We start from the raw sequence: 17,684 nt of genomic DNA, 5'->3' as shown, positions 1-17,684 counted from the left end.
TGATACACACAGCACATCCTGAGGGCTGCAACTGAAGTGGGATTGCATATACATGCACATATATATGCAAATAGCTTCTGTCACACTGACGGGCATGAATACAAAGATTAAGACAAGACTACACAACATGCAGGCCCCATTTAAGTCGGTTCTGCTGATATTAATAAAATGCAATATTTACCCGATTTCCACCCATGACAGCACTTTTCAGGAGCAATGACAGTCCAGGAATTTAACTACTAGAACGCATCTCAACAGAGGATCATTATATGGACTCCCTGTTGTGGAGCGTGTTCTCAGTGGAGGCCATATTCAAAGGATCCCACCCGCAGGCTGAGTGTTGAGCCCCGCGTAAACCCAAACCACACTGAGGGTTGCAAACAAATGGTCCGCAGGCCACATGTTGAGTAGCCCTGCCCTCGCATGTGCTCAGTCCCCTGAGCTATTCTAGTCCTATCCACCCACCCCTTTCTCTGTCTTGCCTGTTACCCCCAAGAGACAATGTAGTGATGACTATCTTCCCTCGCTTTATTAAAATACTACAAACTGGAAGCTTCTAGCCTGAAAGATGGCTAGAGCAGGAGGCAGGATCAACATTATTTCTCTGCAATATATAGCCCCAGCGTGGGGGCGGTGAGATATTGTGTGGCGTGATTCTCCGAAGCCATGTATCTCCCCCCTCCCCCCAAAACCAATGAACTCCATACATCTGAGGCTCCTAAGAAAGGATATAGCAGCATCCCCAGGCTTCCATTTAAGCTCAATTCCTTTCCCTCTGTCTCTTACAAGTTTCCGACTTTTCTCCCCCCGCCCAAGCACACACTGAAGGAGATGAATAATACAGCCCTGCAGCTCAATGTGCAACTCTGTTTCAGCAGAGGAGAGGAACAATCATTCTGGGAGGCTGGGCATTAGGACTCCGCATGGCGCTTCTTTCTGCTATTCCCAGTCATATCCTAAGGGCAAACCACAATTGTAGAGTCCCTTTGCTTTCCCGAGCTGGAATTAGGCACTTAACATTAATGTTAACAGCCATTAATTAGTCAGTGCCAGTGATTCTGGCATCCAGCCCATCCACAATAAGCCGGTGCCTCATTTTTTCTTCTGGGAGGCAGTTTAGCCTTCTTAGACAAATCCTAGGAGAGACAGTTTCAGGGAGAGGTCAGGCTTTAGCCCTTGTAATGTGAGATACTTCAAATGGAGTCTGCTCTTGTATGGTTGCCTTTTACTAGCTAGCCACAACTGTGTCTTGGCTTTCTCATTCTGTCTCTCGCTTTCTCTCCCTGCCTCATTTCATCCATCGCTGAATGAACATTGAGCAGTGCTGCAGTTTACTTTGGGCAAGAGCAGCATCTGACAGCCCAGACACTTTTAGCCTGATCCAAGGGTCTTTGATCAGAAAAGGGGACTAGAATAGCATGACGACAAGCCTTCCAGAACGCACCAGAGATGCCATTGATTCCGGACACCTTGGAAATCCATGGGAACAAACTATGACTTGTGCTTCAATGTGCAGCCAGGAAGTAGACAGGCAGCAGAAACGATGAATATGGGCGAGAACCATCAAAATGTTTGCTAAGCTTTCCTTGAACTCTGGTCTTGCTTTTGAGTGACTAGTTTGAGGTCAGACTCGGGGGTCCGGATTCTGCTCAAGCTCTGGGCACAGATTTAGTAGATGTGTGTAGAAAATTTGCATCGGATATGGGGGCATAATTTGAATTAATTACTCCCAACTGCTTCCCTAGTTGCTATCTTTAACCTGGCTGGCTTGTGCTCTCAGGTAGAAAAAGGGCTGCATTCTAATGCCCATATCCCGTCTCCTCACTAGCTAAGTCTCTCTCTCCGACTGCTGCAGCTGGCTGTACAACCGCTATTCTCAAGGATGACTGAAAGGAGCTGGCTCAGGTCAACAACTGAAAAACCTTGGATTGTACTTTTGTAGACACTTCTCTTGCAAGAGAATAAACAGCAGAGCTGTTTAGATGGAAAAAATTCTGCTAATAGTCTAGTCAGAGCCATTTCATTAACTCCCTTGAGTTCAAGAGTCCAGCCATGACGCTTGTCCCAAGATCCCGTGGGTTTGCGTTATGGAAATAATTGGCACATGTAGGGAATTCTGAGACTCAAGCACCAGTGTCAGCTCTTTGTTCTGATGGCAGCATAGGCCCTGCTAGAGAACACTGCTACTCACTTAGCTCTGGCTCAGGCAGGGGGTCCCCCTGAGCCTGCTCTGTGTTCACACCTAGATTGCAAGGTAGCAACCACTGGCTGAGCTCTAGAGCAGATTCCAAGGTAGTGGGCTAGTGTGCATTGCTCCTCTGAGGCTACAGCAGCCACTGACCATTGCAACAATCAAGACACGATGGGCCTTCAGTTCATCCCCATAAGTGCCCTTACAGTCCAGGGGCTATCAATCTGTCTTTGCTCAGCATCCTGCTTGCAGATCAGTTCCTCTAGATTCAAAGACGGGAGATGTATACTGCAGCTCACTGGCACTAACAAATCAGTGTGCCTGGCCATTCGTCTGCACCTGAATCTGAAAACCAAATTCTTCCACCCACTCTAATTAGGAAGACAAAAGCCCATAGAGCAGAGCTTTAATTTGAGCAGCTATGAAAAGAATGTGTATGCTGCAGGTTTCTTCTGTGGTCTTTGAGCCACTTTTTATAACTGCTGAGGAAACTAAAAATATAGAAATCTGAACTGAACAAAACCCTTCTCTTTAACTCTAGAGCAGCACAGTGAGCTGTGGTGGTGTCTAGCTTGTCATGGCTAGATTCAGCACCAGCACAGATGTAGTGTGTAACAGCCTGTGATAGCCCGATCATGTTACTATGCTGACTTACCCTATGAATATGTACTCTGTGCTCAGCGGGCAGTGAAAACGGAGAGCTTTCTCCACACCTGATGCCAGAATATCTTCCCTCAGCTAGCACACCTGAGGAGCTGTTCCCTTTTGACACCAGGGTTATGTCTACACAAGAGCTGAGAGGGTGCTTCCCAAGGTGGGTAGACAGACACACTTTTTTGACTAAGTTAACACACTAAAAAGAGAAAAAGAGCAGTACAGCTGGGTTGGCTTGGGCTGTCTGCTAGATTCCAAACCCACCTAGAGGAAGGACATGGGGTCGGGGGGCACCGCCCCTCACTGGACACCGTCCCATGCCACCCCTAGCCAGGGGGAGGTCCAGGGCACCCAGACCATGCCTCTTCCCATTGCTGAGTGCGGGAGGAGGTGGTCATGCCCCTCCTTCAAGTGACACAGGCAGGAGCTGTGGGAACAGAGTCACATTGCTCCACTCTCCTTCCCCCCCACTCCTGGTAAGGGAAGGAACCTGATGCCTGCTGAAGGTGCCAACCCCCTCCCTGTTAATCTTAGGTTGCCAAGAGGCTGTGGCCCCTTGCCCCTCCCACGCATGATGTCTGTGTGGGGGAGGGGGAGGGTCACATGCCCCCTTGAGTTCCCCTCATGTGTTGCCCCTGCCTGTGTGCATGCTTGGGTGGCTAGCCTGAATTCCCCCCCAACCCCACTTCCATAGGCAAACTGCTGTTCTAGCATGCCAGCCAGAGCACAGCACAGACAGCAAGTCTCTATCAACACATCCTCGCACAGATTCTGCTCACACGAACCAGCAACCGGAAAATCTAGAGTAAGTGATTTGCCTGAGTAGATTTCCATTCCTACTCAAAAGCAAAAGTTTGGTTTTAGATCAGGTCAAGAGGAATGGTAACAGTAAGACAGAAGGACTTTTGGATCTGAGACAGTGACAAGCAATCTTCAGTTAGAGCAGCCTTTGCAATGGGTATGGGTGAGAGTCTCTCTCTCTGCTGCTCACACACATCACGCCCACCATGGGACAGATGCTTCCATTTCTCTCCTCCTCCCCATTTCTCTCTCCCAGTTCTGATTTTTTTTTTTTAGATTTTTGTTTTAGTTTAGTTCCTCTTCCCGGGGTTGACCCTTCCTGTGCTGCCCGTTTTCTAAAAGCTGCATGTCTCTAGTAGCTTTATGGGACTGTGCTCCTGTGGGATTCAGTTGAGGCAAGGAAAGAGAATCTTGGCAGACAGTGGCCCTTTACACGGGAGCAGCTCCCAAGTACGGGTTGCATTAGGAACAGCTGCAGAAGCAGGAAAGGAAGGAGAACAACTATCAAGGAGCTCTATCCGCCATTTCCCCTGACCTCTAGGTTGCAAGTAAATAAACAGGGCCATGCAGCTTTCTTCCTTCCCCCTCTACCTGCTCCTTTAGAGTAACTTAGTGCCATCTAGAGTTAGGAAATGTTACGGGAAGATGCTAAGCTCCTGATTTTACAGTCTGCCTCAGATGTTACCTTATACCTGGATGGACAAAGCAAGGCCCACAGGCCCAATGCACCCCCATGGGGTTTTTTCCCCCCATAAAATTGATAGCAGTTCTCATCTTTAATAGAGAGGAATAGCAAGAAAACACTCTTCCCACATCCCAGCATGCAGTGCCACACTGACTAAGATGAAGCACCGTATTGTGGGATTTCTAGCCCCACAGGCTGTCTCTTGCATGTCTGTAATGAAGATGAGGGTGACTGAAGTCTGTTCTCTTTGATACAAGTTAAGTGAAGTCCTAGGGTCTCTGTCACATTGCCAGAGCTGTCTGCACTGCATTCCCTACTGTCACATCTCCCCATGATTCTTCACTTAAACAAAACTCAGGCACTCCTGCCTTCTGCATTACCATCCTCCTTACACATCTTCTCACTGGGATCCATCCCCTCAGCAATCACAGAAAAATGGCATAAATGAAGGACTATCAGACTTCATGGGGAGATCTCAGAGGAGACTGATAAACCCAGGACCTTGCTAATGTGGTCTATTCACAAGCAGTCCAAAGGGGTCAGATGAGTGCAGTGGCAAGCAGTCTCCCTTTAAGAGCACTTAGTACCAGAGCTAGCCTTACAGAAGGCTTTGGATTGGCTGAGCTCCCCCTTCTTCTGTCATCTAGAGAGAAGGCAGGCTCCCAGCTGATAACAAAGCTCTTCCACCCACTGTAATTAGGAAGATAAAAGCCCACTGGAGCAGAGGTTTAATTGGAGCAGCCATGAAAAGAATGTTTATGCTGCAGGTTTCTTTTATGGGTTTTGAGCCACTTTTGTAGCTTCTGAGGAAACTCTAAATGTAGAATTTATTCTCTGTGGGCAGAACTTCTTGTGTCTTTTCATGCAGTGAGAGAACAAGAGAACTCTGGAGCTGTGTCTACATTGGTGCGATCTTGTGCAAAAGCGGCTGTTTTTGGGCAAACTTGCTGCCTGTCTACACTGGCGGGGAGTTCTTGCGCAAGTACACTGACTTCTAATGTATGAAATCAGTGCTTCTTGTGCAGGAACTCTGATGATCCCGCTCAGGAATAAGCCCTCTTGCGCAACTGTTCTTGCACAAGAGGCCAGTGTAGACAGGCAGCATGAATTTCTTGTGCAAGAAAGCCTTGTGGTTAAAATGGCCATCAGAGCTTTCTTGTGCAAGAGAGCATCTACACTGGCATGGATGCTCTTGCGCAAAAGCACATCTCTTGCACAAATGCACATTCCAGTGTAGACACTCTTCTGGAAGAGTTTTTGCACACGAACTCTTCCGCAAAGGAGTTCTTACGCAAGATTATGCCAGTGTAGACGTAGCCTAGGGATGTAGCAGCTGTTGGTCTCCTGGCTGGAACTCCTTAATGGAGGTTACCAGTGTGAAATAAGTTGATGGGTCTCTGTTTCTGCGGGGACAAACGTCCACATTACAAAAACTACCAAAGTACTTTCTTTCAAATGGGTAAATGTACTACTGGTACTTTCTTTCAAATGGGTAAATGTGTAACAAATAGGCAGAAATGCTAGGAAGAATCCTCACTCTGTCCAGCTGTGGGCAAATCTAGCCTTTGCCTGTCATGAGACCAGCAATGCCCCATTCATGTCTATGGAGGACGGCAACTAATTTTGGGCCCAATCCTGTCAAGTGCTAAGTGTCTCCAGCACCTTTAATGGGAGGATCCGTACCTCTCATGAGGGGCCAAATCCCATGAGAGCTCCTCTTTGTCAGCACTTTTGACTTCCTCTGTCCTTTCAGTTTCTACCCAAGCCAACGACTGCACGTGAGTCACTATGGCAACCAAGCAGCCCCCACCTCTAATGAAGAAGCATAGCCAGACGGACCTGGTGAGCCGACTCAAGACACGAAAGATCTTGGGAGTTGGAGGGGAAGATGACGACGGGGAAGTTCATAGGTCTAAGGTAAGAACCACCTTTGTGCCCTGTGATAACCTAATACTATTCTGGGCGGATGAGATGAGGCGAACTTGGGATGGCCCTAAAGAGAGAGACAGAGGGGTCATGTTTGTTGCACCAGTGGTAGGTTTGTTAAGCATCCAAGTTTTGACTGGAACAGCTGGTTGAAGAAAACCCTGGTGGCTTTGGTGAGTACTGCTTACCAAGCTATTAAAGGTCCGGTCACTGGAGTGGCAGTGCTAAGGCAGGCTCCCTGCCTGGCTTGGCTCCATGCTGCTTACAGAAGCAGCAGGTATCTCTCAACTCCCTGTGGCCCCTATGCCCAATGGCGACCACAGAATCTCCTGCACTGCCCCTTCTCAAGTGCTGTGGCTAATGGGAGCAGTGCGGGTGGTGCCTGTGAGTACAGGCTATTTGCATCACTCATAGCAACCTGGTTGGGCCTCTGTTAGGAGCTGGATATGCCGACCACTTCCAGGCATAGCATGGAGCCAGGGCAGGCAGGGAGCCTGCCTTAGCTTTGCTGCGCTGCCAACCAGCAACCACCTGAGGTAAGCACAGCCCAGCCAAACCCCACACCCCAAATCCTATACCTCAAGTTGGAACCTTTCTGTACCCTAGCTCCCTCCCAAAGCCTTCCAACCTCCTGTCCCAGCCCTGGACCCCTTCCTGCCCCTGGAGCCTGCACCCTGAACTCCTTGTTCCAGCCCTGAGCCTGCCCTCACACTCCAAACCCGTTGGCCTCAGCCCTGAGCCCCCTCTTGCATCCCAAGCCCCTCATCCCCAGCCCCACCCCAGACTGAGGCTCAAACCTCTTTAGAAGATGCAAGTTGGACTGAGGAGAAGATTGGTTTGGATGGTGGGACTTGATTCCTCTCCTGGGAAAAGGAACTAAGCAAAAAAGGTGCCTATTTCTAAAAAAACATTTATGAATGTAGATTAACAGCTTGATCCACGAAGCAACCTGAAATGTGATGGGTGAGGGAAAGAAAGAGTGAGACAACAGACGCACGTATTGGTGGAGGAGAAATGGGGAAACTGTACTTAGGGCAAGAGAAAAGAAATAGAGATGTAGGGAGAGGTAGGGACTTGTTAGAAACTAGGCTGGGATCTCTGAAATCCTAGCATCTGCTTAGCTGCAAGATTTATAATAGCCCAGTGCCCAAATTACCACCACATATTATCTTTATGGCATAATAATCAGTGGAACCCACACCCAGGAATAGTGAATGTGTGTGTGTGTGTGGGGGGGGGGGTTAGGGGGTCAAGGGTTCTTACCATTTGAACCTTTCCCTGTCCTTTGGTTCAGCAAGCCTTTCAGGAAGTGCTTTGCAACAGAGATGCAGCCACATCTGGTGTGGCATACAGTAGAATCACAGCCGTGGGTGGAATTGCCAGGCCTCTGGGGGCGGCAGGGCCTGTAGCTTCAAGCTGCTGTTCTCACCTTAGCAATGATGCTTCATACATTTGGAAATATACAAACCTCAGTGGGTGGTTTATATTCCTTTTGAGAACACAATCAGACATACACATCCATCCATCTATCTCCCCCACCTCTTACTCACGCATGCAAGTGCACACAGACACACACAGCTTCATCTCTCTCTTTTACATGCACATACACTGTATTGCTCATACGGAGATACAGAAACAGAGTTCTCCATAGTCAGCAGTGTCTGTGTAAGAGCAATAACATAAAAGCTTTTGACAGGGGATTGCTAATGCCAGAGACTGCAAGACACTGAACAGCAGGGACTGACAATTGCTTGACGGAATTAGTCATTGGGCTTGTTCCTCAGTTGAGTTCATGCTTAGTACAGCTGAGCTGGGGAGACAAAGGTGGCTCTAAGATACCTCCCTAATATCAGAGCCATATACGGACTGATTAAGCCCCTGAAATAAGTCAGAGCAGCCACAGAGAATGGTCCCTCTAGGGCTCATAACATTGCTCCAGTGTTTAACAGTACACTCCCCTCCCTCCTCACTCCTTCTCACCTCTGTCACCCTGTATATCCTTTCTTGGCCTGCTCTGGAATGCACTGTATGCAGAAGGGAAGTGAAGGGGTTTTGGGTAACTTTATAACACCAGCGACTTTCACTCCATTAGTAGAACCCCCAACCTGCCCCTTTAGGCGTGTATTTTGCTGGAGCTGCATAAAGAGGAGTTAGTTGTTGTGGTCAAGTATCTGGCCCATAATCTTAGGAGTAAGAGATGAGAGACACACAGTATTAGGTCACTCTTAGTAGTAGGGATGTTAAAATGCATTTATTTGTGTAAATGCGCAACCACTGAAATTTTCAGCAGTTACACATTTAAATGCGAGCACTAGTTCCTGTTCCCCACCCCCACACACTACTGCCTCTGTATCAGAAGCAGCAATATGGGGGGGGGGGTTTGGCAGCTCCACAGGCACTGGCTTCTGCCTGCTCCCCTCCCTCTGTGCTGCAATGCAGGAGCATGGTGGGGGGGGGGGGGGGGCCAGGCGGCTCCTGCCTACTCCCTCTAATAAACAGGCAGCAGCGCGGTGGGGTAGGGAGGAGGGGCACAGTTGGCTCAGTGGGAGCTGGTATGTGCAGGGAGCCAGCCTGAAAGCTGGCTTCCTGCACATACCAGTTCTGACTGACCTGTATTGGAGGCAGCAGTGCAGGGGGCAGGCAGCTCTATGGGAGCTGGTGCTCATGCCTGGCCCCCCTCCATACTGCTGCCTTCCCACCCTTCCCCAATACAGAGGCAGCAGCAGGGGGGAGGGCTGCGTGTAACTGTGAAGGTTAACCATTGAGCCCAGGCACATCAGTTAACCGTGTACTTGAGTACACATTCACTTCCAGTCAGTAGACCATTGTTCACTTATTCTACCTGAATCCTTTATCTAAATCATTTTCAAAATGTTGACAGTAGGGATGGATTGGGAAGGCCTGCCCAAATGATCATGTCTAAGGCCCTCATAAATTCAGGGTCCATTTTTGGTCAATTCTATTGTCATAGGGTTGAAATAATGTAATTTATTTTTTTAGCTGTTTAAATCTGAAATTTCACAGGTTTGTAATTATAGGTGTCCTGATCTAAAATGGAGTTATACAGGGTCTTGCAAACTTATTTGTAGGGAGGGTTGTGATACTGCTACCCTTACTTCTGTGCTGGTGGCGGGTCTGACTTTAGGGCTGAGCACCTGGCTAGCAGCTGCCGCTCTCCAGCAACCCCAGCTCTGAATGCAGCACCATTACTAGCAGCAGTGCGGAAGTAAGGATGGCATTGTATGGTATTGCTATCCTTACTTATGCACTGCTGCTGGAACATTGCTTTCAGAGCTTGGTGCCCAGCCAACAGTCACTCTTCTCCAGCCTCCCTGCTCTGAAGGCAGCACAGAAGTAAGAATGGCAAATACCATGCCCCACCCTGCAAAATAGTGTTGTGACTTCCTGTGACTACTCCCTTTTGGGTCACACCCCTCAGTTTGCAAAATGCTGGTCTCCCCCATGAAATCTATAAACTATTAGATAAAGGGCACACACAAGACCAGATTTCACAGGGGAAGACCAATTTTCATGATCTGTGACATTCTTTTTGTGGCCATGAATTTGGTAAGGCCCAAATCATCTCTCTCCAGACTTGCTCAGTTGAAACTCATTAAGATGAGAGGCAGGCTCAAATCAATCCTCTCAAACTTTTAGGGAACGTTCACAGTTCAACCCCAACTCTGAACTTCACAAATGGCCCCGTTTTGGAAGAGTTGAGCTGAACTGGAGAGACTTCTGCACTCCATCAAAGTTTGTTCTTGATTCTAATTTTGGAAGTTGAATTCTGTTTTGGAATCATTTATATGAGACACAGCAAGGAAGGAAACGGGCATTTGGCAACGCTTGAGGAAAAACAGCAGCACTTGCTTGGGTGGCAACCTGTACAGGACTGGGGAACCTTATTTGAGTCGGGGGCTGCTGACCCACAGAGAAATCAGTCGGGGCGGAGGGGGGGCAAGCACAAGTGAAAAGAAAAAAAGAAAAATCAAACCCTCACTGACATGGCCCCTGACAGAGGGAGAAAGACACTCCCCACATTCCCCTCACACACCAGAGCCTAGCAGGGCCCACGCTAGTAGATTTGTGTGAAACAGCGGGGAGACTGGAGTGCCAGCATATGCTCCCCAATGCTGGGGGGAGTGAGCCCCAAGACTCAGGGGCTGGATCTAGGCGGTTCCGCACCCAGGGCTGACCCTCAATATTTTGGCACCTGAGGCAGAGAGCTCAAATGCCCCATGCCCCCTCGCTTGGGCCAAAACTTTGAAAGGTCTCAATTCTGCTTTCTTCCTGTTCTGCTCCTCTCATGGTACTGCTCTGCTACCTACAGATGCACCAACAGACAATTTTCTACACTCTGGGTCCTAGTGGCGCCCCTCCTCTTCCCCCCAGTCTGGCACCTGAGGGCGGCCACCGCAGTTTGCCTCATGGTAGGGCCAGCCCTGTCCCCACCCCTGCTGTACAGGAAAAGATCCTTTGGAATTGGGTATTTACAGAAAGAGTCTGGTGCCTTGGTATGTCTGGCACAGAGTGCTGTGTAATTGAGTTGGTCTGGAGCTTAAAACAAATCTATGCATGTAAAAGGAAAAGACAGTCTTGGGCTGCGTCTAGACTGGCATGATTTTGCGGAAATACTTTTAACGGAAATGTTTTTCCGTGAACAGTATTTCTGCAAAGATCATCTAGATTGGCATGGATGCTTAAGTGCTTTTGCGCAAAAGCATCCGTGCCCAATCTAGACGCGCTTTTGTGCAAGAAGGCTCCGATGGCTATTTTAGCCATCGGGCTTTCTTGCACAAAAAATGAAGGTGCCTGTCTACACTGGTCCTCTTGCGCAAGAAAACTTTGCGCAAAAGGGCCAGTGTAGACAGCAGAGGATTTGTTTTGCGCAAAAAAGCCCCGATCGCAAAAATGGCAATCGGGGCTTTTTTTGCACAAAAGTGCGTCTAGATTAGCCACAGACGTTTTTCCGCAAAAAGTGCTTTTGCGGAAAAGCCTCCGTGCCAATCTAGACACTCTTTTCCGAAAATGCTTTTAACGGAAAACTTTTCTGTTAAAAGCATTTCCGGAAAATCATGCCAGTCTAGACGTAGCCTTTTGGTCACTTGGTATCTGAAAGCTGGCTGGACTAGAATGGGAAGGGAGCACTGATTTTTCAGGGTTTGTCTTCACTAGCTGCTGGATTGATGGACAATGATCCATCCAGTGGTGATGGATTTATAGTCATAAATTGAGCACTCCCCCATCGACTTCAGTACTCCACCAAAACACGTAGAGCTAGCAGCTATGCCAGGAGTTTGTCAGCTGTTGACTTGTGGCAACACGTTGCAGTAAGCAGACCGAGGTGTGTCAGCTTCAGTTACGTTATTCATGTAGCTGAAACCAAGTGATTTAGGTGAACAGTCCACGGTAGTGAAGGCAAGGACTCGGACTCAGAACTCCTTTCACTTCTACTGTAATTTCCAGAACCCTTTAGCCAGTGGCAGCTGCTGCTGTTTCTCAGACTTCTGTAAAGCATGGAGATGGGCTATCATGGCAGGAATAAAGCAGCAACAGAAGCACAGTGCACTATGCTGTTCTGATATGTCATGGCTGGCTACAAACTGCTTTCACATTAATGGATATGAACTCTGTCTTTAAACTATTAAACCACCGCTGGAATTTTATTGTGAGGGCACTCGAAGCTGGTGCTTTATGCACACAGCATATCCCATCAATCCACTTACATAAACTAGGCTTGTGTACCTCAGAAATTGGTGCAATTATTACATCCCATCAATCCATTCACATGGCTTGTGTACCTCAGAAATTGGTGTAATTATTTATAAGATACTGATGCCCATGGAGCATTGGGTCACACATAAATGAACAGAGTCTTTTTTAAAACAAAACAAAACCTAGCAAAAAGCAGATCCGGGGAACTGTCTTGTGGTCCTCTGGAAGGCCAAATCAACCTAGTCTTCCCTGGGAACATTATCCTGCTGAGAACTGTCCCTGGCCCCCACTTAGCGCTTGTCCGACCCTGGAGGGCTGAGAAAGGGAGTGCTTACCTAAGCTTGTCTCAGTTGTAAGTAGCTCTCCGTCACCCTTAGGGAAAGGCATGGGGGAGGCCCTACATGCAGGAAATGACACAGAATGGAACGCAAACACAGAATGGAACGCAAAGCTGTTTTTTCCTCTCCAGCTGACAATGCTGGCTGGAGACAGGCAGGAAGCTGCTCAGGGCTGCCTGTATCACCTTTGTTCTAATTTGCTTGGTAAAGGTCTCTCTTTCCTCTCCTTAATGCCCCCTTTGTTGCTATTGCCTTGTGTACCCACAGGGAGGCCTTTCTGGTGTGGTTCTCCTTTAATCTCCTAAAGGATCCCTTGCTGGGCTTCTGATCAGTTCTGGAACAAGATGGAAACCTTTCAGATTTGCTTTCTCCTCCCCCCACATCTACTGACCTAAAACTACTGAACTTTGGCTCCTTCCTCATGCCCTGGAGTCCTGCCAGTTGGACTAGATTATACCAATCTGACAGAGCCCGTTTAGGAGATGTAACCTTTGGCTCTCTAGAGACAAGTGTTTATTTTAACTGTGTTTTTAAATGAGTGCTTGCCAGCAGGATCCCCCCTAGAACAGAGACTGGTCATTATCCTCTTGAGAGTGAAAGACTAAGTGTTTCACAACTGAGATACACTAGGCAACCTGTAACTAGCCTCTTTTTCTGCTCCCATTCTGTGCCTCCAGTTTCCTGCTGGTGCTCATTCACCCCTAATGGACTTTCAGGTGTGGGAGTACCCTATAACCAGCCATATCCACTTTCAGAACACCCCAGTTTGAAGTTCATAGGAACTGGTTCATAGACTCCTTGAATCTGAGGACACGTGTGAGAGTGGTGGAATTTGTGGAACATGGTATGGAAAACATGGAGGAGTCTTGTGTGAGGTGGAAGCACCTTGGCAACTGTGTGGGCAAATATGGCTGCCATTCTGCACTCTGCTAACCTCCTGTCCTGCCTAGATCATTATCACAGGGTTGGGACTCACCTCCTTGGCGCCTCCTGCTGGTTGCTCCAGGGAATTAGTCCTCTCTCAGTAGGACACATCCTTCTGACTGGTGTCTCCCACCATTCTCACTCCACGTTCCAGCTCTATACCAGTGTTGCTCCCAGGGCACTGTCCCCCAGCAGTGCCCACTGCAGTTGTCTCCTGTCCCCTTTGCAGGGATTTATTGACAGTCCTGTATCTCTGCTGCCTCTACCACCATTGTGGCCTCCAAGCCTACACCCTCAGATAAGAGGCAAGCCACAGTCCTTTCAGGCCACACAACATCCAGCCACCATTGTTTTGTAAGGGAGAAGGGGGGGGACCTAACTCAGGAATCCTCTGACGACAGCAGCCTTAGTCGTCGTCGTCGTCGTCGTCGTCATCGTCGTCTGCCCTGCCCTGCCCTGCCCTGCCCTGTTCCCTGGACCTGCTCCTACCCTGGGTAGAACCTAACCAACTTCTCTGCTGGGCAGCTGCTTATATGCAGGGCTGCCCCAGCTATCCACACCCTGATTGGCTCATTGAAAACCTCTCCCTCATTGGCCAGGACTCTGCACAAGCTCCCTCCAGCCGGCATTAACCACTTCTGGCCAGTGTGGGGCAATGGTCCCACCACAGTCATGGAGAGAGAATGTGAGTTTATGGGTGTTATCCAGAGTCTGATAACATGAAGCTGTGAAATTACAGAGGAAAAAGGGATACTGTTATAGGATCCTGTCTGCTTGCATTAATCCGTAATTCCTAAAGATGTCCCATGCCCCATACCCTACATCTGGCTGTGGGTACCGCTAGAACAATAGCTTTTAAACTGTGGGCAGAACACACCTCCTGGTGACCTACAGAATGAAACACTTTGAGGGGAGTGGGATCGGGGGGTGGGGGGCTATTTCTAATGAAGGAATCCATCTAGAGAATGGACACATTGGAAAATCATGGCCCTCTGCATTTATTTTCACAGCTAGCAGCCACTGTCTGTATAAACAGAGAACTACTCCCTCCCACCTATAAGAGAAGAACCTACAGAGGGGGAGGAGGAAATACTGCATCTCATTGCAATGAGAGGAGGAGGTCCTGGGGAGTTTCCTTATTGCGGGTGGGGCTCCTAATAGCAATCAAATACCTTTGGAAATTTACTAAAGCAGGCCAACAGATCTAGATGGGGCAGAGAGAGGAAGGAAGATAGATAGATAGATATCCATCCATCCATCCATCCATCCAGAGGTAAGATAGGGTTGCCAGATGGTTTTAACAAAAATACTGAACCCCCCCCCCCCCCCCCAAAAAAAGAAAACACCAGGAAAAAATTCTGTTGAGGAGGAAAAAAGAGGGGGGGGGGTGAGATCAAAGTTGTCAAGAAAAAGAGTTATTAAGAATAAATAAATAAATAAAACAGCACGGTCCCTTTAATTGCATGCAGAGTCAGAATAGGAAGAGGAAGAGAAAGAGTTGAGCACTAAGACCCAGGGAAGGAATTGCTTCCCCTTGCTCAAGTTTATTGCCAGTGGCCATCTTGTGTTCTTGGTTGAGCCAGAAAGGAGCTTCCCTGTGGAACCTGGTAAGCACAGGGTTGCCAGACGGTCTCCCAAAAAATACCGAAGAACACGGGCTAAAAATGTGTTGAGCCACCAAGCTGGGAACAAAAGGGGAAGCAGCAGAGCCTGCTCTGCAAAGCAGCCTCCTGCTACGTAAAGCAGAGAGAGGCAGACCCCAGGGCAACACGATAGCAGGGCAGGTGGGAGGGGGCAACCATGGGTAGGAAGGTGACTCCCCCATACCCAGGTCTTTGGGTGTCACAGTGGGAAGAGGAAGAAATTCCACCCCCGTCAGTTTTGGCTGAGAGCCCATGGAAGGCACCTAAACGCTTCTCTCCTGGACTACGACATCACAACGCACTTGAACAGCGCTCAGGAGCAGGGACAGGGCTTCTCTTCCTCCCCAAGGCTTCACTTCTCCTTGGATGCAATCAGCTGAAGGTGCCCAGTGCCGATTGTGCCTCACCTCCCAGCCACTCCTCCCGCCCCCGCTTAGCTTCTGCACGCAACCAGAGGCTCCCAGAGCCGATTGTGGCCCTGCCTCCCACCCTGGGACTCCCTCTGGTTGTAAGCAGAAGCCTGGCGAGGGGAGTGGCTGGGAGTCCCAGCCATTCACCCTGCTCCCGCCAGGCTTTTGCATGCTACCACAGGCTCCCAGCACTGATCACGGCCCCGCCTCCCAGCCACTCCCCTCACCCCCACCAGGATTCCGTCCGGCTGAGTGTGTCATAGGGTTGCCAGGTGTCTGGTATTTTCGCCTCCTGGCTGAGAAAAAAAATCAGAACAGACCGGACATTTTAGGTGTTCGGTATTTTCTGAATTTTTTACCAGACAGGAGGCGAAAATACTGGACTGTCCAGGTCAATACCGGACACCTGGCAACCCTAAGATTAGATGCCACATGGAATTGGATATGTGTCCTTTCTGACATTATGTGTGGAGGCCTGGAGATAAGCTCATGTGTTTTGTTTGAATTTCAGATCAGTCAGGTCTTGGGCAACGAAATAAAGTTTGCTGTACGGGAACCCTTGGGGCTCAGGTAAGTTTCCATGGAGAATCTGAGCACTCAGGCTGTTTAGTTGGGATGAGGTTGATGAGATGAAAGGAGATCTTGGGCTTAAATATTTACATGGGCTGCTTCCTTCTCCTGTCTCCTTGCTTCCTCCTTAGCCTGGCTCCTGTCAACACAATGTTCAGGGGGTGGCCACTTTTTGTAACAGGCCACACGTGCTGATGGGCTGAGCCCAGGGCTGTACAGGCACTGCCAAGATGGCCCTGAAAGGTGAGGGTCTCAGGTGGACAGGTGCTTCACCCATGATGTATGTGTGTGGGCACAGTAAGGGGTGTTCTGGCTGATATCCCCTTTGCAATGGGAGGTTTATGTCTCCTGTTTGGGCAGGCAGAGTATAACACTTCTGGGCTATGTCTACACTAGCATGATTTTCCGGAAATGCTTTTAACTGAAAAGTTTTCCGTTAAAAGCATTTTCGGAAAAGCATGTCTAGATTGGCAGGACGCTTTTCCGCAAAAGCACTTTTTGCGGAAAAGCGTCCGTGGCCAATCTAGATGTGCTTTTCCGCAAAAAAGCCCCGATCACCATTTTCGCAATCAGGGCTTTTTTGCGGAAAACAAATCTCTGCTGTCTACACTGGCCCTTTTGCGCAAAAGTTTTTTGGAAAAAGACTTTTGCCCAAACGTGAGCAGTATAGTATTTCTGTAAAAGCACTGACAATCTTACATGAGATCGTCAGTGCTTTTGTGGAAATTCAAGCGGCCAGTGTAGACAGCTGGCAAGTTTTTCCGCAAAAGCAGATGATTTTGCAGAAAAACTTGCCAGTCTAGACACAGCCCTGCAGTATGCATCACAGATTTCTCCACGTGTGAGGAGCAGTGACAGCTTTACCTCTTTGATGGGCTTGCCCCAGTTGTACACTATATGGCGGTAGAAAGGTATCACTCAGATGTGCAGGAGGGTCCAGATCCTCCAAGGTACTTAGGAAGTTAGATGCCTACATTCCTTTGAGGGTCTGGGCCTAGGTATCACTCACATAATGAGAAGGGATGTTGAGTGGGGGCTCATACTCTTGTATAGTGTCTAGGAGGGTCTCCCCTGTGTTCTGAAACCGAGCCTTTGACATGAAACATCATCTGGGATCTTATGCTAGGTCTCAGCTTCAGTGGCGCTCTCTGAGCTCAGAATGTGGCTAGAGTATCTTGTATTTAAAAGGGGGTAAACTCTGCCTTTTTGAGCTATTGCTGAGGCAGTGCTCGGAGAGTGACTCGCGTGGGGTGAGAAACTTGCATGGCTGGCTGTGGACCTGGAAATTAATGCTACAAGATAGAGTTACAGACTCCCAGGGAGTCCCAGGTATGGACTGGATGAACAGGAAGTCGAATTCATCTGTCCCAAGATGCACTGGGGCCTCTGCTGAACATGGATTGGTTATGAGGGGGAAGGGTTTTAGCTGTAGAAACTTTCAGGCAGCTGTGAGGAAGTTTTTTTTCTTCAAGGACACATTAGATAAGGGATTACAAGGACTGGGAAGGTGATGCAGCCTCTTGGCTACTGATAGAAGTGCAGAGTCTTGTAGGAAAGGTTTGCAAAATGTATCAGGGTTTGAGTCTGAAGTGATTAACGAGAAATAGTGGGGCTGCATAAGCTAATGAATTTGGGGGTAAGTTGGGGTGTGACGGGGGTTCTGAGCTGGCCCTATAGCTGACCTGGGAATGCTCTGTTGTGTGGTTGTAAAGAGAGCATCTAAATGTACAATACCCCAGTCCATCAGCCTACCTGCTGATGCCCAAGGGAAACCAGTACTTGCTCCATTGATTTCAGTGGTGCATAATCAGGTCCCAAATGCCCAGC

The 17,684-nt window shown here is 48.7% G+C and overlaps 1 protein-coding gene across 1 annotated transcript in view; it reads left to right on the top strand.

The window, feature by feature from the left end:
• Positions 1 to 17,684, top strand: part of TP53I11 (tumor protein p53 inducible protein 11) — a 57,604-nt gene that overhangs the window by 29,469 nt on the left and 10,451 nt on the right. The window contains exons 2-3 of the mRNA XM_025185334.3: positions 6,085 to 6,248; positions 15,799 to 15,857. Coding sequence (XP_025041119.1) covers positions 6,120 to 6,248; positions 15,799 to 15,857 — 188 coding nt within the window. The 5' untranslated portion in view covers positions 6,085 to 6,119. The remainder of the gene's footprint in view (positions 1 to 6,084; positions 6,249 to 15,798; positions 15,858 to 17,684) is intronic.

The sequence above is a fragment of the Pelodiscus sinensis genome, chromosome 5 (assembly GCF_052426305.1).
Source record: "Pelodiscus sinensis isolate ZL-2025 chromosome 5, ASM5242630v1, whole genome shotgun sequence".
In the NCBI taxonomy this organism is placed as follows: Eukaryota; Metazoa; Chordata; order Testudines; family Trionychidae; genus Pelodiscus; species Pelodiscus sinensis.
This window is presented reverse-complemented; position numbering and strand designations above follow the sequence as displayed.